Genomic DNA, 20,155 nt, shown 5'->3' on the forward strand with positions numbered 1-20,155 from the left:
GGTTGCCTGGACGGAAAGCTGGTGTGTATACCTCTTAACCACCAGTGACTCTGACCTGCTCTGCACTGTAGGTGTATTTGACATGCACTCTGGAAGGTTTGCAGGAAAAAGTAAGTGTTTGGTGTTGTATTTTCACACATTACAGAGCGGGGTTTGAACCGGGGTTGCCTGGACGGAAAGCTGGTGTGTATACCTCTACACCACCAGTGACTGTGACTAACTCTGCACTATAGGCGTATTTGACATACACTCCGGAGGGTTTGCAGGAAAAAGTAACTGGTGTTGTATTTTCACACATCGCTGAGCAGGGTTTGAACCAGGGTTGCCTGGACGGAAAGCCGGCGTGCATACCTCTCCACCACCAGTGACTGCGACTTGCTCTGCACTCTCGGCATATTTGACATGCACTCTGGAGGGTTTGCAGAAAAACTGGTGTATTTTCACACGTCACTGAGGGGCGGTTGAACCATGGTTGCCTGGACGGAAAGCCGGCGTGTTTACCTCTACGTTTTCTTCAGCTGTAAATGCCTTACGCCATGGTCATTTTTTTTTCCGCAAAAATCGCCTTCCAATACATAGTCGTTTTTTTCGGCTCAAAACACCTTACCCTACATGATCATTTTTTTTTTTGTTAAAAACGCCTTACTATACTATGTCGTTTTTTTCGGCAAAAAACTTCTTACTATACGTGGTCGTTTTTTTGTCCAAAAACGCCTTACTGTACATGGTTGTTTTTCTCGGCAAAAAACTCCTGACTATACATGGTTGGTTTTTTCGGCTACAAACGCCTGACTATACATGGTCGTTTTTTTTTCGCCAAAAACGCCTTACTGTACATGGTCGTTTTTTTCGACCCAAAACGCCTTACTATGCTTGGTCATTTTTTTCAGGCCAAAACACCTGACTATGCATGGTCGGTTTTTTCGACCTAAAACGCCTTACTATGCATGGTTGTTTTTTTTCGGGCCAGAACGCCTTACTATGCATGGTCGTTTTTTTCGGGCCAAAACGCCTTACTATACATGATCGTTTTTTTCGGCCCAAAACGCCTCACTAAACATGGTCGTTATTTTCGGCTAAAAGAGCTTTCATATACATGGTGACTCAAAACGCTTTATTGTACATGGTCGTTTTTTTTTTCGGCTCAAAACGCTTTACTGTACATGGTCGTTTTTTTCGGCTACAAACGCCTGACTATACATGGTCGTTTTTTTTTCGCCAAAAACGCCTTACCCTACATGATCTTTCTTTTTTTGTTAAAAACGCCTTACTATACATGGTCGTTTTTTTTCCGGCTAAAAACGCCTTACTATACGTTGCCGTTTTTTTCGGCTAAAAACACCTTACTATAGATGGTCTTTTTTTTCGGCTAAAAACACCTTACTATATACATGTTCCTTTTTTAAGTTAAAACGCCTTAGAGAAGGCACGGAGGCAGACAAATATGTTCCTTTATTTGTTGAGACTGTGAAAACCATCAATAAAGTGTAAGTTTTAAAAAAACAACACCACAGCTTTTTCGGAGCCGCAACAAAAATATTTAATAAAGCAGCGACACAGTTCACTGAACCAACAGCAAGTTATAACATTGTAAACATGTCTCCAGCAAAGAGACATCTTGGGGTCGACATATTACTGTAATGACCATACACAAGGCGCACCGGATTTTAAGGGGCGCTGTGAGCTTTTTAGAAAATTCGGTGCGCCTTTTTGCGCGGAAAATACGGTACAGTCAATATAGACGGCGGATACAACCTGAACAGATGCAAAACTCTAGAAAAAACAATTATTGCAAGAAATTATGAAAATACTATAGTGAGTCATGGCGGTCTTTTTACTTGATCAAAAAATAAATCCACACGTCTATGTTTCTGGGTGTCACCTCACCTGCTTTCAAAAATCCAGTTCCGTCAAAATAAGTTCCTCGTTCGGTGGCAGCGAAGCATCTTCCGACCATGTGACTGGAGGTTGGCGTGGACATGTCAAGCTTAAAGTCTTCAGTAAGTGCCTCGGTTCGACCTGAGACAACCGGGCCACAAGTAAAACGCCTTCAAATCTAGTTGGAATATATTTTTGGACCTTTGCAAAGAATTCCTACCCGGTGCGGCAGCTTTTGTGCTGACGGGACCTCCCACCATCTTTAAGCGACGCAGGCACCCGCTGATACTGTAAAGAATCTAAAAGACAGAAATTTGCGGTCTTTGAATTGAGTACTTTTCTCATGTTCGTCTCCTTTTTTGCTTTCCATTACCGGTCCGATCCTCTTGGTGGTGTAATTGTGCGGTAGACCACCAACATACAGCATTCCCACCACGTCCAGCAAGTCCGCCTGAAAATCACGAGCAAATAAGCCCCAAGGAACACGAAGCATGAATACTGATGCTTTTTGGAACAAAGGCAATAATTGCCACTCATACTCCAAAAAAAAAAAAAAAAAAAAAAGAAACATGATTAACCTTTTTAGGGCTAATCATCTGTTTACTGTATCGACCATCCACCACCAGGAGAGCTCTCTGCTTGCTACGAGTTACACGGATCTGAGACAAAAATACATACCAGTACATAATTAATGATAACAGTACACACACACACACACAAAAAAAGGACATGATGATAGAAAGGAAGTCGGACTAGAATGCATGTCTCCTTTCCGGCATTCATTGTGTGGGTGAGTGTGTTTTAACTCATTCCAAGATGCAAGTAAGTAATAATAAACAATGTGAATGTGGTCCAAATAAGTGTGACCAGTATTTTCCACACAATGGAATCTATGGCAGCAAGTCTGGCAAAGATTAAAGAAATTATGACGGCAGTCAGACAATAAGCGGGAACTGAAACCCTGAAGTCAGTCATGTGAATCACAAGCCCACCAGTGATCATCCAGTTTCATGACTGAGCCGCTGGTGGCATCGTGGTACGCTTGTGCGCGGGCAGCGTAGAATCAATTCCCGCTCCGTGACGATGCGAATGCGGGTGTGTATGGTTGTTCAGCTCTAATTGTGCCCCGTGACTGACTGGCGACCGGTTCAGGGGTTATTTCGGCTTTCGCCCTAAATCAACTGGGATAGGCGGCAGCAATTCCCGCAACCCTCTTCGGGACTAGCGGCATTCAAAGTGGATGGAAAGATTTGAATGAATATGGATTACAATTTGTAACTTTTTTTCCATGCACCTTCAAAATGGAAAGATTTTTTTTTACTATAATACACTGCTTTTCATATTGAGCTATTTTAAATATGCCAAAATACACACACACACCAAAAAAATTACAGACCAACTTCGTTAAATTTCTATTCATAACGCCCAATGAATAAAGAAGAGTTCGGTTGCAGCTGCAAATTGCGCCGGTTGCTCCCCTGTCGATGTCCCTGCACACCATCGCTGAATGTGTGGCCGTCCCACCTTATGCCAGTTGCCATCGTTGATGGAGAAGGGGACGCATCCAGACGTGTTGCCGTGACCGAGGTCATAACCCAGGCACACCTGTCCATCTTTGATCTGCGCCAGCACAGAGGAGTGGGGGACAAGTGCTAAAGAGTTGAGACAGTAACTAATATCCGTGGAAACAAGTGTTCAACATGATACCTGAATGGAGACAAAGTCCGCGTGGTTGATTCTGGCCATGTACAGGACCAGTCCTGACTCCTCCCGTGTCCTCAGCTCAAACTCCAAAATCAACCTGAAGTACACGCACATGAATGAAAACAAGTGTGCCAAGGAAATGAATTATTTGACCGTTGCCAACGTTTGCGTTCCAATATGCGCATACTGAATTGGTTGTCAGTGTTTTCTGTTCTGTTCATTTTCTTCAAAGTTCGAGTAGGAGGGAAAACACCCTCCACTTCCCAAGGCATCGTTGAGTCTCCTGCTTCTAAACACCAACCTTTCTCTCACTTTGGCGTCATCGAAGGTGAAGCTCATGTGACTGTTTCTGCCCAGCCCGAACTGGTAGGACTTGTCCAGTGCCACAGGGGCAACAGCCGAGGGGCACGAGTCCTGCAGATTGGGGGCAAACGGTTCGGAAAGAAAGGCAACATGGTCAGTATATTGACTGTTTCCAGCCACAATAAGGTTCCAGACTGTTAGAGATATGTTTCTTTGACCATGTCAATAAAACGCTGAAATTGGCCTTCAACAAGTGTCGTCAGTCAAGCGTTTTTCATATTTCATCAGTTTCATCTCACGTGCACTTGTAGTTTAATCTGTGGCCACGAGGTGTCAGTGTTGCAATACATTACATCAATTATTGGAAGTCCTCTCGTGATTTTCTCATCAGTTTGCCTCAACCTTTTTCTTATTCTTTCATTTCGTTTTTCTGTCCGGTTTCATCTTGGCTTCACATTTTATTGCCTCGGTTGCCCTTTTACTCCTCCCATCTTACCACCTGCATTCTTGTGAGACAAAAGTTCCAGAGACTATTTTGAGTGTGTGTTTGTGTGCGAGTGTGTGTTTCTTAATCTCCTCTGGTCTCTTGTTCTCTTTCAAGTTGAAGACACTCGGCGCACGGCGACCTTGCTTTGTAACCGCCGACACTCACCTCTTATCATGCTCTGTCTTCATATCCGCTCCTGCTCAACCTCTGCCTTTCTTCTCTTTCTCCACCTCACCCAGGCTCCCTCTAACAAAAGAAGACCCTTCTCTCTACTCATTCTTCTCTCCCTCTCCTGCGGCTTTCCTTTAAGCCAACCAAAAGAAAAAAAAAAGCACTGGCTGCCGTCTTCAGAAAGAGTCCTTTCCTCCTCTTCATTGGCCGGGGCCTTCGTCGCCGTCGTCTTCTCCTCCTTCTATCCCCTTTCATTCGCCTCTTCCTCCCTCCTTTTCTCTCATCTCCTCTGTGGCTAACAATGGGGCGATGGTCCTCCATTCAGAGCGGTTAGTCTTTTCTTGGAGGTCACACTGATTGAATGTGAAGTCATTCAGCCACGATTTTATATGTCTTTGTATGTATGTATGTATGCGTGCGTGCGTTTATGCTGCCGCCAGGTTTCCTCCAGAGAAAAGGGTCGAAATGAGTCACTTTTACAGCTTCTCGGAGTTATCTCGAGCCCAAATGTTTCATTACTCCAGAGAGAACCGCTCAGAGACTTTGCCATGTTCATACTGTAAATGAGCGCTCATTACATGCCTTAGTGCTGTTTTCACCTCTTTATGGTCTTTGAGCTGCAACTGTGTAAAGTTTAGAACATGCAAGATGATTCTATTATCCCTAATTGCCCCCAGAGGATTAATATACATTTAGCTATAGCTTTTGCGCTCTGGAGTGCTGGAGTCGTTTCATGAGGAGATGAAGCAGATACATACTGCAAAGAGCACTGATGCGTGATTCACTGCGGCCTACGAATGCATTCTTCCGTTCGTGGATATGATCAAGTATCAATGCAGGGACAAACTACACCGGATTTTCCGCACTAAAAGGAGCACTGGATTATGAGGCGCACCTTCAATGAATGGCCTATTTTGTAATTTTTTTCATATACTGGACGCACTGGATTATAAAACGCAATCTACAATGTATCCACTAGATAGAGCTACGCTCCTTCCGTTCGACTCGAGAGGCGTTCATGAACGCCTCCGAAAAAACGTAAATTAACGATTGCTTCAATGAAACTACGAAAATTGAAAATAATGCATCAAAACAGAAAAGCAAGCGAGGAAATTACAAAATAAATTCTATAGCCCCCCTACAGAATTTATTTTGGCATTCCCTTGAGCATTTCCTGGACTGTCTCAGAAGTGTTTGTTATTTATTCCTTTGTTGTGTACTGTATTCACAAACGAGGAAATCACAAAATAAATTCTGTAGGGGGAGGCTATAGAATTATTTTGTGATTTCCTGGCTTGATTTTCTGTTTTGATGCATTATTTTCCATTTTTGTAGTTTCATTGAAGGAATTGTTAATTTCCGTTTTTCGGAGGCGGTCAAGAACGCCTCTCGAGTCGAACTGAAGAAGAGAAGGCACGGAAGACGGACAAAGACGTACCTGCATTTGTTGAGACTATGAAAACCATTATGTATGGTCAATTGTGTGCAAGTGCGTATACCGTGTCAGCAGTGGGCGAGGCTTCAGCAGAAGTAGGCGTGGCAGCAGGCGCGACAATTGCCGTGGGCTCCTGCAGTCAGTCATCAGGGGGCGGGAAGGAGGGGCTATTATGTGATACAGCCAGGAAGCACATGTAGCCGCTCCAACTAGCAGCAGCATTAGCCATGCAATGATGGTGAGAATGTTTTGTGATAATCTAACACTCAACAGTAACTACTCAAGTATTGCATTGAGCTATATCAAGGATTCGACCATTAATGTATCTCAATGCCAAGGTTCAGGGAACAAAACAAATGGCTGACTGTCTACCCGCCTCTTAGCATCGCATGGACTGCTTTGGCTCCTGCGGGCCCATAAAGCATAGCTGGCATGCACAGTTAGCTTGCACATCAGTGTGACTTCACAGCGCGCGACCGGCTGCTGGAGAGGGAGTTTAGTGGCTCAAGGCTAAAGGGACAATAAAGAACAGTTAATGGGCTGTACGAGTGCGGCGTGAGAGAGCGCTAAGCTAACACAGAAAGGCCACGCCTGCATTGTATCCCTCGGAAATCGGCGCATGATGGAGACGGCGTGTGTTCGCCCTGGATATGATGCTCAAATTAGATGTAAATCAAACGAAAGGCTCATTCATTTATATACGTGTATATAGATGTGTAAATACTAGCGTGTGGATCACTCACGGCAGGAAGTTCCGGAGGCGAAGTAACAACTGCAGGAGTGGGTGCCGGCTGGTGCGGTTTGGATGCTTCCTCTTCCTTCTCAGCCTCTTCTGTAGGATAGGGAAGAGGAAGGAGCGGGGCAAGGCTGGGGCACTGGCCGATTTCAGCGTCTTCAAAGGACACCGACTGGGAGAAGTCTGACAGACTGTGACCGGGACAAGAACAACAGTCAGTTCAAAATGCATTGCAATCAGTGTAATGCCTTATGTACGAGTCAAGAGCAAGGAACGATGTCATTGTTGGGCTTCCTTCATGGAATCAAACCGTATCACCCATATGTCGTTCTGCCTCTGATGGTGTCGTTTTTGCTTTCATATACTTGCATCAAATCTACATCCAATGGTGACATACTAAAAATAGACAGCCAGGCATTCTGGGGGACGAGTGAGAGACGAGGAGGCATCACATGGGGAGGAGATGGGTTAATAGGGGTGAAGTGAGGTGAGAGATGGACAATCAGGCCCAATGAGAGTCATGAATATGTTGATGCAGTGGGACAGAGCCATTACGGCAGATCAGGCACGAAGACACAAAGACCGTATTGGCATTGTCACGCTGAAGCTTGCCCTTATGGAATTCCATGCGGTGGGGCCAAGGTGAACATCTCAGGTCTAATGAAGTGAAGTGATGTGATCAAGCGGGCCTTGGTGAACATCACGGAATGTCAAAAAGTGTTTCGTGCGGTCACGTGAAACCGTGGATGACGAGGAGAAGCGTCGGAATGGCTTTTGGGGTTGACCTACACAGAGTTGACCATGAGATTCCAGATGCATCCCTGGAATGGGACGTTGGCTCTGTTGGACGTCTGCTCCACTTCCGCGGGAATACCGCCGAGGAATAAACGCTGCAAGACGATTGGCTGGTCATTGGGAAGCGCAGACTCCCTCTTTGCCTCCTCGTCCACTTGAACGGCAAAAGATCTGATGAAAAAACGCACACTGTCACATTGGAACATTTATTTTCAGAAGTATGACGCTGCGAAACAGGAGACTCATGGCCAAACATTTTGGCCATGGTGCTTTTACATCACAGCGAGAGAAAACAAAAAAACAACAACAAACGGTGTCAGATGAGGAAGACGTGCTCCAACCCTGGCTCACTAACCTGCCAGGTAATCTCTCGATGCGCAGCGAGTGCTCTCTGCCGTCACTCAGGATGCCTTGCTCGGGCCGCCTGATGACTCGACGCAGACTGTGGCTGCCCGTGTACACCAACACCTCCAGGGAGCCTTTGTTCAGCATCACAGAGAGGAAGGGCTGAGGGAGAGAGAGAGAGAGCGAGAGGATGAATTGGACTCCATCAGGCCTTGAAAGGACGCGCATACAGTACACCAGATAGTTAGGAAGATGAAGCGGAGCCATTTCAACAACGGCGCAACACTAAAGAGCCCATTAGTTTATGATTGCTTACACTCTACAGCCATTTCATATGAATAATAATTGCTCAGCACAACGTTTGCTTTTGTTCAGGTTTATTCCCATTTGTGGAGGGTTCAGACAATGGCCTGACCGTAAAATGTTCAACAATTTCAGTCAGGTGTTGTGTTTTGTTCTCAAGAAAACATTGGCCACATTCCTAAATTGTATTTGGTTATTTCGATTATTTAAAAAAAAAATTAAAAAAAACAAACATGTACCCGCAACTTTTTTTCACCTTCTAGGCTTAAATATGCGTACCCTATTTTCCGCACTAAAAGGCGCACTGGATTATGAGGCGCACCTACAATGAATGGCCTATTTTGTAATATTTTTCACATATTGGACGCACTGGATTATAAAACGCAATCTACATGAAGCTAAAATCCTTCCGTTCGACTCGAGAGGCGTTCATAACCTCCTCCGAAAAACGTATATTAACGATTACTTCAATGAAACTACGAAAATTGAAAATAATGCCTCAAAACAGAAAATCAAGCGAGGAAATCACAAAATAAATTCTGTAGCCCCCCTACAGAATTTATTTTGGCATTTCCTTGCGCGCAGCTCCAACAGAACGATCAGATGTCAGTAAAATGTAGGCGACTGGACTGCCTCAGAAGTGTTTGTTATTTATTCCTTTGTTGTGTACTGTATTCACAAACGAGAAAGTCACAAATTGTCGCTTTCACACCTGATCGAATGAAGTGCAGCAAAGGGGAAAATAAAGCAGAACGGGATCGGATTCAAAAGCAACCGTTTAACTCCCAACTTAAATCGAACTTGTCCAGCCGCATGTCGACTTGTGTTAGACCTTTGCGGAGGGGCGAAGAACGGCTGCCAACGTGTGCGGACAATGTCGACGCGTAGAGGAGCGAGAGCTTTGAAGAGCGGTGAGGAGAGAGGCAAAAAAAAAAAAGGGGGAAAGTGGGCGAGTGTGGGGTCCATGAAAGAGGAAGAGGGGGAGCGGCAGCAGAGGAGTGGAGAAAGCCGAGAGGAAAGGATAACAAGAGATGAGAGGAACGTTGAGGAGAGGATAATAGGGCGACGAGATGAGAGGGCAGAGAGCAGAACAGCAAGAGAGAGACGGAGAGACGAGGGAGCGGGAGAGAGACAGAAAGGTGGGAGAGAGCAGCGGTGCAAGGTCAGGCTCATTTGAATTTTAATTCACTGTGTGCCACAGGGCGAAGTGGGAGACAATTTACCACTTGAAAATGGAATTTCAATTTGAGGTCGGGGGACAAATTGGACCGAGATGTAGCTACAACATGCCTCTCGATGTGCCGCTTGCGCACGCGCGCACATACACGCATTCAAGACACACACCGCCACACGTGAATTGAGACATTTGTGCGAATGAGCGGCGGACACGTACACACACAAGCATGAAATCAAACGCTGACATGCTTGACAAAACTTGCCCACTCACCACATTGACAGGAAAGAAGGCGGGCGCACTTCTTTGCCGCGCTTTTTAGATTTGACACTTTCCAATCGCCTTTACGACTCAATTCGGCACAATTCAACTTTATTTAGTCCATATGTCTGACGCGTAACTCGCCGGGACTACACAAGCGGAGGTAAGCAATCCTGGTGAAAGTCGGAGACGCACCACAGCAGCAGACTTTTTCGAGCAGAAGAGGGGAAAGCGGCTGCTTTATTCCTGTGGTGAGTGACATGAAGGTAATGTCGGGGGTTTTTTTTCACCAATGGAAACGGGTTATTTTGAATGTTCCAGAATTCCCGAATTGTGACCTAAAGCCAAATATTGACTGCACGCAAACGTAGTTCTTCATTTTCATTTGTCACTTTCCTCTTTGGCTACCTTCCCAAATTCCAGTTCACCTTCTCTACGCCTCCTTTGTTCTCACGCAATGCTCTCATTTTCTTTTCAAATGGTTTCGCCCTTCAAATGCCTCACTTTGACCTCCAAATCGCCTCCATCTCTTTGTTTCTTGTTCTCTTTCCTCCGCCGCCGCCACCATTCCGTCCCGCTCTTCGACACCCATTAGTCAGGGCCAAGTTGAGTTGATGGTGTTCTTAACCTCGCTTAACCTTTCCACACGCGCACACACCGTCCCTTCCAGCGTCGTTAGTAAAAATAGATTTATGCGCCCAACAAGCAGTAATGATGGATAAACCAGAGGTAACCCTTTGTCCTCACGCGCATCCACGCACACAAACGTTGCCTTCAGTTAAAATCACACGCGCACCCGCAATGTTCACAGTGACATTCATGTTCTGCTGAGTGGCACTATTAGATTAGGATAGTCTTAAGAATAAATCTGTTTTTATTATGCCAAAAGGTGTGATAATACACTATTACCTGTGTTCTGTTACTGATGTTTTACAGGAAAAAAGAATCCCTAAGGAGCCCCCCCCCCCCGGACCCCCCCCCCCCCCCCCCATTTAGCATGCTCTATTGATCACTTTCAGGACACATAATAACCCCACATTAAGATCCTCTCATTGTCTCCTACAACACATTATTGTTATGCTGCATTTGAATACACGTGTGTGTGTGTGTGTGTGTGTGTGTGTGTGTGTGTGTGTGTTAACAACAAATAATTCAGAGTAGAGGTAAAATTATGATAGGTGTGCATTCGTGTCCGTGCATATGCAGCATAATGAGCACTGTCGACACCCGAGTGAAACCTCGCCAAGCGATGAGATTGGAATGATGGCGAAGTCATACACTTGGTGTAATAGGTGCTGTGTGTGTGTGTGTGTGTGTGTGTGTGTGTTTGTGTGTCTACTTACGTATCTGTGTGCGCATGTTTATGGGCATCCGTGTCTAACTCATGTTTCAGAAAACTGGCCCATTTGCCAGCAAATGCAAATCTCATTAAAATCCACTTGGGCATTCACTTTGGAAAAGTGTGCGCATTTGTGTGTGTGTGTGTCTGTATGCAATAAACTCACCTCTCCTGATTGTCGGCGTTTCCTCTTAAAGATGACATTCTTGTTACGGACCTGTGGTGGATAGCAATACTTCGTTTTCAACTACCATTGCATTTTAACGTAGCTTATCTTGTTACCAGGTTACAGGGTGCAGGGAAGGGTTCAATAAAGGGGTGACTGCTTGATTTACAAGCTTGCAGATTCACAAAAATAAAAAATAAAATAAAAAGGACTGCTAACCTGTTGGCTGATGGGCGGTGGTCCACCCACGGCTAAGAGAAGCGTGCCAGTGTCCACCTGGGTGCTGAACGACAGACTGATTTCAGTGCCGACCGCCAGGGAGAGCCCAGCCAGCTCCACATATCCCGGCTTGGAGAAGCTTACTGTGTATAAGTTCTAGGAGACAATGCGATGCACATTAGACAAAATGTTGGACTTTTTTAAGTGCATCGACAGTCACAAAGACATGCAGATAAGCTCGGAAAAGGAAGGACACCTGAGGAGATTGGAATGAATACCCCAGCCGCCCCCTCCCTAATGTAAAGTACACAAGCGTGGCCTTTCAACTTCTTTGTATGGATGCTTGAGTGTATAAATAAATTCCATTAGTGAATAGAGAACCCTGATGAATGCCTCGGATGACTTTGGAAAAAACTCCATTGTGGAGTCAGTGAAGCGCAGTTGCATAACTTGCAGGAAAACAAGCTTAAAGGGCATCTGCATCAGAATGTATGGATCAAAGTTGCACTTATTTAAGTCACGTTATGATCTGCGCTCGAGCTAATGCAACATGAGTTGATGTCCTAACTGGATAAAAAAAAAATTTGAACTAAATGAGTGACTTTTTCCAAATCTTAAAGTCAATGGAAACAACATTTCGCTTGCTTTTTTTTTTTTTTTTTTTTTAATTAAAGAAATGACTGTGCTACCGACCCTAGAAATAAACTCTGTTCCAACACTGAACACGACTGAAGATTAATATTGGCGTCTACGTTAGCGGTAATGCAACTTGAAAGCTGTCCCGGCAGATGGCCTCCATTTGGACTCTTTTTGTTCTTTCTCCTAATAAGTGATCTTACCAAGTACGCCAGATCCCACATCGCATGAGGCGTCCTGATCATGACAACGTGGAACTGCAAGCTGATACTTCAGATGCAATATGCTTTTCAAGGCCAAGTGAGTAGTGTGCTTACCTCTACATTACATCCTTTGGTAACACCGGTGTAATCAGAGCTACTGAGGAGATTATAAGGAGTTCGGGATACTTCAATCTCCCGAAGGCAGCCGACATAGCGCTTCAGCGTGACCTCCGGCCTAGAAAGATATTACAATCATCAGACTTTCCAATCTCTTAAAAGTCTCATGTAATAGGATCATGTCTTCATTATTGGAGCCTTGAACGCTTTGGCAGCGTATGATCGGCGTCGACCTAATATCAGAGTGAGTATAATCTGAATGTGGCATTTGTCCTTGTTATGAAAAAATTGGATTCATGAGGTCTGCGCATGCACTGTTTTTGGATTCAAGCCAAGTTGATACGGACGCGAACATATTTCGTCCAACTCGTGCACCTTTTTGTCACTGCCATTGCACAATTTGGTGTTTGCTCTCCCATCCTCAGGAAAAAAACAATTCCTTTCATATATGAATTCAAAATATGACAAATGTTACAAACTAGACATTGTTGCTGCTGGAAGGACAAATGACACATCCGGGTGTAGAAAGGGCAGAAAAAAAAGGTGTTTTTTTTGTTTGTTTTTTTTCCTCAGCCATAGTGTGGAAGCGCAACAGCCATTCGAGACCGACAAACACGCACGCACGCACACAAATTGTGGGCTAAATTGCACTCCAGCATCAGTGTGGCCAGCCGCATGCAGACAGCAATTTACAGTTCCACTTGGTGTTTAAAATGAACTTGTGTTGCTTTACCTGGATTTCATGCTGTTCAGAAAACACACACGACAATCGCATATTAGCACGCATTTCTCACCAATGAGGAATACCTTTACATTTGGTCTTAAATTCGAGAGGTTAAACGAATGCTGAGGCATGACAGAAAAATATAGTTTCTCCAAGTTAGTCTACTCTGAGGTTCCGGTGTAACCAAGCAAGCCTCAGCTAGCGTAAACGTGCCCCGACAGAAAGACATTACCTGTAGTTTCCAATGGTAGGCAGACCTCCGAAATAAATGCTCTGCTTCTCCTTGAGGTTGAGCCCAGTGGCTGTACCCAGAGATGTTGCCCCTATCTTCTCCTCGGCATTGGTGTCAATGTCCACGATGGTCACTGTGGCTGCACGAATAGTTGACAAGGGCATGAGCAAAAGCAGGAAATTGGCATGTGTCGTTTGAGACGCAATCTATCAAACGCCGATGTTGTCTACCTTGCTTCTTGTTGCGAGACATGGTGAGGGATTTCCAGCGTCCGTCGTTTTGACGGTGAGCCGAGATGACGCTGCCGACACCCGATCCCAGATCGAAGTTCATCTTCACCTTGCCCCCTGCCAGCTCCAAGGACATAAAGTCTTTCTAGAAGGGAGCGAAAGGTGGCGGGAAGATCCATTTCGGTGTGTAGAAAGACATTTGGGACATATACAAATTCAAAGTGGTGTGTGTGGTGATACGCAGCCTGGCTACCATATCGTCAGTTAAAGATCCATTTTGGTGTGTGGAAAGACATTTGGGACATATACAAATCCAAAGTGGTGATACGCAGCCTGGCTACCATATCGTCAGTTGCTAGATACATGAGCAGTGCGTCGGAGGCGAATGTTCGGAACTTGAATGTAACACTGGAAACATTCGGGTTCCATCTTGTGGGTCGTCCCACCGCGGCGTATCCTTCGCCGTCCAGCTGGACAGTCCCTTCACCATTTGACGCCTGGGGGCTAAGAAACAGCAATAAAGAAAGAAAGAAAATGTCTATGAAGTCATGTGTGAAGCAGTGGAGGACTTTAAACCCATCTGGTTTCCTGTCAAAGAGGGATGCAGGAGAAATCCTCAAAAAGTTCCTGCTCTGTATCAATTACAATCTTTAAAGCATTTTTTTTTTTTTTTTTTTTTGCCTGATCAGGCTACAGCAGAAACGTCAAAGCACGTTTTCCACATTTAAACATTCACGACTTGGCAGTAACCAGCAGAAGGAGCAGCCAATCCAGCACTAACTAGTCAAAATCTGCTCTGCGTCAATTACACGTTCATTTTTTCAATTTCAATGTTCTTTTTTTTTCCCCACTGAGATTTGGCTAGATATTCATCAACGCAATACCAACATAATGTATTGATATCTGTCTCCGCATACCTGACGACGCATCCTTTACAGTCTCCCTGCCTGTCCCTGTAGTTCCAAAGTCCAATGGGTTTACCATCAAGGAAGGTTTCCCCCATGCAGCCCGTGAACGTCGTCGTCCTCACGGCATCCGCTTTCTAAAAGGGAAAAGGAGGACATTGACGACCACGCTAAGGGGAGGAAGTCGCCCAAATCGCATTAAGTTACCTTGATGGTGCCGAGTATCCCGCCCACAAACAAGTACGCGTTCTGGTCCACATCCAGGATGGTGTAGGTTACCGGCGAGTTGGCGCTGTTCGGGCTCGGTACGAAACCGGCCCTCGGACCTTCGAGGGGGTACACTAATATGGTACCGTTCAATCCGTTACTGCAGACAGACAGAAATTAGGAAGTCATTTTATTTGCCAGCGCGCATTTCCTGCAGGGCGTTTACGACCACGTGTGTTCCGTCACATGAAATCAGCCTTTATGAACCGGCAGTGGGGGAAAAGATGAATGAGAGAAAGTGATCGCGGAGACAGTTTTGCAGCAGGCGGGGACCTCTGAGATGTACGCTGAAATTGATCTGCCACCTTGAATTTGTTGTTTCATCGTGCCCAACAGTTGGGAAATGGAAAGTCAAAGCACCGCCGCCCCTCCCGCCCTCGCCGTGCTCAACTCTCTCTGTCTTTACTGAAAAAATGTGCATGGGCATGGTGGCGCCCTGGATGCTATGTAAGAGCCAACGGCTGACAAGGATGCAAAAGGTTTGATTTCCCAAGCGAAACGTCGTCATTCCATTGGAAGAAATGACGTTCTCTTGTCGTCTCGGTTTTATTTAGGTTTCTGTTTCTGGCTGTTGTCGGGTCATTGAGTGAGTCATCGGGTCAATGACTTCTCATGTTCCCATAAGAGTGAAGCAGGAGACATTAAACTACTTTTCCAGCACTCGCATCATGTGTCTCTTTTACGTTTGAGTGTGTGATGTCGTCTTATTTGTATTTCTGCTCTTTAAATATACGCCTGTGTTTTCGCTTTGATCTAAAACCCTGCATTTAATGATCCCGTGCTCCGATACATGCGACAAAAGCGTAACATGGCGGATTAATTGGTTGGTGATGTCTTTTGATGTTTGCTGCGATGTCTTCTGCATCGCTGCGTTGCATCCAATTTGCGTATGCAGATGAATAGTGACGCATACGTCGCTTTTTCAAAGGAATAATGACATTGTTTGTACTGCCGCAAAATAAACATCAAAAGAAAATAACGTGACGATACGGCACGTGCCAGTCATCGAGTCGACACGACGTCTGCGTAACTCTTACCGAGAAGCTTCTATTCTGTGCCAGTTCCCGTCATGGATGGTGAGATGGGGATACTCTACTCGTCCCACACCCGAACCCACGTCCCAAAGGAAATACACCTTGCCCTTGCGCATCTCCAGGGCCAAGAAATCAACCTGGAACACACAGTAGACAAAGCAGGCCGTCACTTTTCTGCAATTCACAGACACAAAAACCCCTCCCCCCAAATCTCACTCAGTTTGGAGTGAAATCGAACCAAAACACGCAAGTAAACTCTCGAGAGTTCGTGACTTAAATGCAGAGCTCGAGTCAGTGAAGTTGCAAGAACTCTAACACCACTGCCACTTTAAGCCGATTTTCTCCGTTTTGTATTTTCACTCATTTTGTTTTTATTATTACGGATGAGCCGCTAAACAAAAAAATGGAATAAGAGGCTTTGGCGCATGTGCGCTCATCTAGATGCTGCTGAAGAATAACACTCACTCAGCATTCTTATTCATGTAGCATTATGCACAGTTAGAGATTATTAGGGAGTCAAATTTGAAGACGCAGACACACATTCACACACGTCCTATCTTTGTCGTCCCTCCACCTCCCCCGGAGGAACGGCCATTGTTCATTAGCCCAGATCACAGAGCTGCGTCGTTGCTTCTCAGCCAGCATTACACACTGTTAGCGGTGCGTGTGGACACGCACACACATGCGGCGTGCCTATTCATGTGGAATCTTTCACTTATAAGAACTTTCAGTAACACACGCTCAAGATTAAATGATTTTTTTTTTTAATGCACAATGTGGAGCGCTCGTTGTTTGAGGTTTACTTTGACAGCAGAGTTCATCAGCGTGAAGCCTCTCTTCTCAACTGATGCTTGACGTGAAGTGATTTAAGTTGATTTCACCGACACCACATTGCTGTCGTATCTCAAATTTTTATTTGGAAGTCAGAGGAGGAAAAAAAACAAAAATTAGCCTGCTCTCAGCCTCAAGCGCATGTAACTTTTTGGTATTCCTATGATGTGTTAGGATGGATCATTAATTTGTTGGCAACTTACAGTTTCAGCCTTTTCAAGCAACTTTTGAGGGAATTTTAAACTGTGATTGTGTGTACTCCCCCCCGCCCCCCCCGCATCTTCATCACAGTTAAACCGTATATACTCACATATTTGGCAGAACCGAGGTAGAAGAGCAAATTATCAGGCGTGGTGGTTTTGACGTGAAGAATGATGGTGTTGTACCTGCCCTTCCTGATGTCAGGGCGGTAACTCCGCAGACAGTCGCCGCCGGATGACACCGACACTTTGATCTAAAAACAAATAGAAAGTCACATCGAAAGCGAGTCCGCGCGTGGTGGTTTCACGAAACGTTCTTCCGCGTTTCTTACAGAGTTGGCTTGTTTCCTGGCTTGGGTAATCAGTTCCTTGATCTGGGAGATGTTTCGTCTCAAGTTGTCCTCCAGCTTTTTGATCGGCTTCAGCTTCTCCAGGAGTCTATCAGCTTCGTCCTCTAAATCCTTCACTTTAGCGCCGGCCGCGTGGACTGATTAAAGAGACGGACGGGGGGGTGCGGAATCAGCGACGTCATCGCATGCAAAAACTTTACTGCTGAGGGAGGCGGTGCGTGAACCAAGAGGGGGGCCCTTACCGAAAGCAGCTGAATCACTCAGTCATTGATTTAACAGAGAAAGGAGACGAGATAAATAAAGAGCAAGAGAGGCAGAGGGAGGAAAAGGAAAGAGCCAATCAATTAGTGTAGCTCAGCTCAGCATTCAAAGAGAAGCTTGTCTGGACTATTTGAATGGACACTGGAGGAAGGCAAAGCGAATAGAGTTCCATGCTTTGCAGTGTGCTGAGAGCTCATGCTGGAGCGGAGCTGAGGCATGATGATGATTAGGAGCAGATACTGTCACTTGATAGCTTCATACACAGAGACAAAGGATGGATGGTGCGCCAATACTCTTGTTCAAGTCAAAAAAATGCAAATTGGGTTGGACTTTTTTTTTGGTTAGGCCTTCAGAAATCAGATTATGAAATGTAACAGGGTATTGGGGCGCCATTGATAAGGGCGTCATTCATGAGGTAAAATAGATATACATACTTATAGCTGTGGGGGTAAAAGACAAACAAAGAGAAGAAAACAATTGTATAAAATGATTGTCGTCATGATTTAGCACAATCGGTCACGGCGTAATCATAACTTTGAAGAGCATAATAGCAACATGCTTTTTGTGTTGTGCTCTGGAATGGGTGTCAAACAGCTCTTGTAAATAAAGATTTCTTTGAATACTAGAAATAGAGCGAGTCCATCAAAAAAAAAAAATCAAGACAAAACTCATCTTAGAACATGGTGATTGCAAAATCAAGTCTTATTTATCACCATATGAGAAAAAAAAGACAACTTGAGCAGAAACCTTAATATTGGAGTTTTGGGGCTTACGTTCACTAACACACGCATGTTAAAATATAAGCAAACAGAAAAAAATGCCATACCAAAGGGGGCAAAAAAATCCAAACAGATGAAAATAAATCCATCTCAGCCTGTTCGACTTCCAAATATTGCGGAGTTTTTTTTTTTTAAAACAGAATTTCTGGGATCCAATGGAATTAGCTCATCAAAAATTGCAGCTTTAACAATGTATCATCCATAAACGCTTCACTTGTGCTACAAGTCACAAGGCAGTAGGAGATGCTTACTGTTTTTCTCCGGGTCCTGGATCATCTTGTTGGCGGCGCGGACCGTGTGGGCCAACTGGCTGAAGTTCTTCTGTATGTCGTTGACCTGAAGGTTCAAGACCACGAGGCGCTCCAGGACGTCGAGGGCCGTAGCGTTTGCCTCAGCGGCCACGGCCCTTGTTGCAGTCAGCTTGGCGGCCGTGTCTGCCAGACGACAATGTTGACATTTGCAATCCACGCGGGCAAAAAGACACCAAGCCCGTACTGGTGTTAGATTGGAAATGATGCAAGACTGGCGCTGTGGATGGAGGTCCATGCACTCTCTCCATGTAACCTGATAACATAACCGCTGCCCCTGAAAGGGTTAAAATATACCCAAAAAATAAACACATGCCAACCATTTCCAAATCGGAAAATTGGTCATGTATTCTGAGTATTTTTTATTTTATTTTTTTTGCATAGTTTTAAAATAAAATGACCAGGAACCAAGAAGAAATTGACAGTTCCATTTTATAAAATTTTAGATTTAAGGAAAATTCACAATTCAACCTCTTTAAAGGTCCCCCCCAAAAAAATCATCTGTGCTGTTTGAGATTTTTATCTTATCATCTGTTAATTATTTAATGTCTTAGTATTGGTTTTAACGTGCAGAAAACGTTTTAGATTCACTCAGAGTGATCCGAATCTGAAAATGATCATAACCACGCGTTTGCAGTTTGAATGCCTTCCGACAGTTTTATCGCACTGTCATATCGAACGGGTAACCTCTGAACTTGTGTCAAGTCGAGCTTAGAGCTCATTGATTTCACTGTCACTTCAACTCGCGCTCGCTCTCTCGCTCGCTCGCACGCACGCAGCGTATTTGTGCAGTCATACCATCGGGCATGGTGTCGAGTGTTGTCGCGGTTCCATTGATGGCTCTGAGCAGGTCTTTGGTTCTGTCTCGGGCGGATTTTACTCTGCCCTTCAGTCCGGACACGCTCGCGGCATTGTCTGCGGTAGAAAAAGTCATCTTTTGGTTAGCAGCAGAGTTCAAATAGTTCTGAGAAGCTGCAGTAAGTCTTTAATGTGCCTGATGAGGAGGGAAAAGGGAGGCAAAACGAGTGACTAAATGGGGGCATACATGACATGAGAAAATTCTCTATTTCTGCCTAATATTGCCACACAATACCTTTGACATCATTATGGAGTTGCTTAGCCTGGTTGAGCAGCTTGAGACTCTTCTGAAGGGCACCTTGAGCTTCCTCCTTCACGGGGATCTCTGGGCCTAAAGCCTGCACGCGCACAAGTGAAATGACAAAGAACGCTTCAGGATTTGGGAGCCACTCATGAATTAAATAGCTTTCACCCGGCACACAAAGGTGAAGTCATCTGCATATCACCTTTTCTGCTGTCAGATTGACCACTTTGCATGGCTAAATGACATTCCCACAAAAAGGTGTTCAAATGGCGGAAGGACCTCTTTACAATATTTCCACACCTCTGCCCTCTAATATTTCAGCCCCTTTTTACTCCTCCTTTGTCCTACGCCACTTATTGGCCAAGAGCAATGAACACCAAAGGAATGAAAAAAAAAAAAAAAAGAGACAAATTGAATGAAATTGAACCCAGTGGAGTAACGTGAGTAATTTCTTCTCCATGTACGATATCATGACATACTTTCCATGTTTTTTCTTTTTGTTTCCTGTAGAGGAGGAACATGGTTGATGATGGGATGAGAACTTTGAAAATAACTGAAGGAGTCAAATGCCAAGTTGAGCTACTTCTTAACATGTTTACTCTTAATAGCAACTCTTCTTTTTGCAATTGCGAGAATGATTGAAAACAGTCGCTGTGATTC

At 44.8% G+C, this 20,155-nt stretch overlaps 1 protein-coding gene across 1 annotated transcript in view; it reads right to left on the reverse strand.

The window, feature by feature from the left end:
* Positions 1 to 1,521: 1,521 nt before the first annotated feature.
* lama2 (laminin, alpha 2) overlaps positions 1,522 to 20,155 on the reverse strand; it is a 106,854-nt gene continuing 88,220 nt past the window's right edge. The window contains exons 46-72 of the mRNA XM_019877588.1: positions 19,487 to 19,589; positions 19,192 to 19,308; positions 18,337 to 18,519; positions 17,741 to 17,746; positions 17,028 to 17,182; positions 16,806 to 16,949; positions 15,668 to 15,801; positions 14,571 to 14,730; positions 14,376 to 14,500; positions 13,800 to 13,962; positions 13,459 to 13,603; positions 13,229 to 13,367; positions 13,006 to 13,017; positions 12,270 to 12,390; positions 11,317 to 11,472; positions 11,098 to 11,148; positions 7,865 to 8,016; positions 7,504 to 7,680; positions 6,722 to 6,905; positions 6,043 to 6,111; positions 3,884 to 3,996; positions 3,586 to 3,679; positions 3,403 to 3,498; positions 2,457 to 2,537; positions 2,252 to 2,329; positions 2,099 to 2,177; positions 1,522 to 2,019 (exon numbers count right to left, since the gene is read on the reverse strand). Of these exons, the coding sequence (XP_019733147.1) occupies positions 1,835 to 2,019; positions 2,099 to 2,177; positions 2,252 to 2,329; positions 2,457 to 2,537; positions 3,403 to 3,498; positions 3,586 to 3,679; positions 3,884 to 3,996; positions 6,043 to 6,111; positions 6,722 to 6,905; positions 7,504 to 7,680; positions 7,865 to 8,016; positions 11,098 to 11,148; positions 11,317 to 11,472; positions 12,270 to 12,390; positions 13,006 to 13,017; positions 13,229 to 13,367; positions 13,459 to 13,603; positions 13,800 to 13,962; positions 14,376 to 14,500; positions 14,571 to 14,730; positions 15,668 to 15,801; positions 16,806 to 16,949; positions 17,028 to 17,182; positions 17,741 to 17,746; positions 18,337 to 18,519; positions 19,192 to 19,308; positions 19,487 to 19,589 (3,222 nt within the window). The 3' untranslated portion in view covers positions 1,522 to 1,834. The remainder of the gene's footprint in view (positions 2,020 to 2,098; positions 2,178 to 2,251; positions 2,330 to 2,456; positions 2,538 to 3,402; positions 3,499 to 3,585; positions 3,680 to 3,883; positions 3,997 to 6,042; positions 6,112 to 6,721; positions 6,906 to 7,503; positions 7,681 to 7,864; positions 8,017 to 11,097; positions 11,149 to 11,316; positions 11,473 to 12,269; positions 12,391 to 13,005; positions 13,018 to 13,228; positions 13,368 to 13,458; positions 13,604 to 13,799; positions 13,963 to 14,375; positions 14,501 to 14,570; positions 14,731 to 15,667; positions 15,802 to 16,805; positions 16,950 to 17,027; positions 17,183 to 17,740; positions 17,747 to 18,336; positions 18,520 to 19,191; positions 19,309 to 19,486; positions 19,590 to 20,155) is intronic.

The sequence above is a fragment of the Hippocampus comes genome, unplaced genomic scaffold (genome assembly GCF_001891065.2).
Source record: "Hippocampus comes isolate QL1 unplaced genomic scaffold, H_comes_QL1_v1.1 scaffold69, whole genome shotgun sequence".
Lineage (NCBI taxonomy): Eukaryota > Metazoa > Chordata > Actinopteri > Syngnathiformes > Syngnathidae > Hippocampus > Hippocampus comes.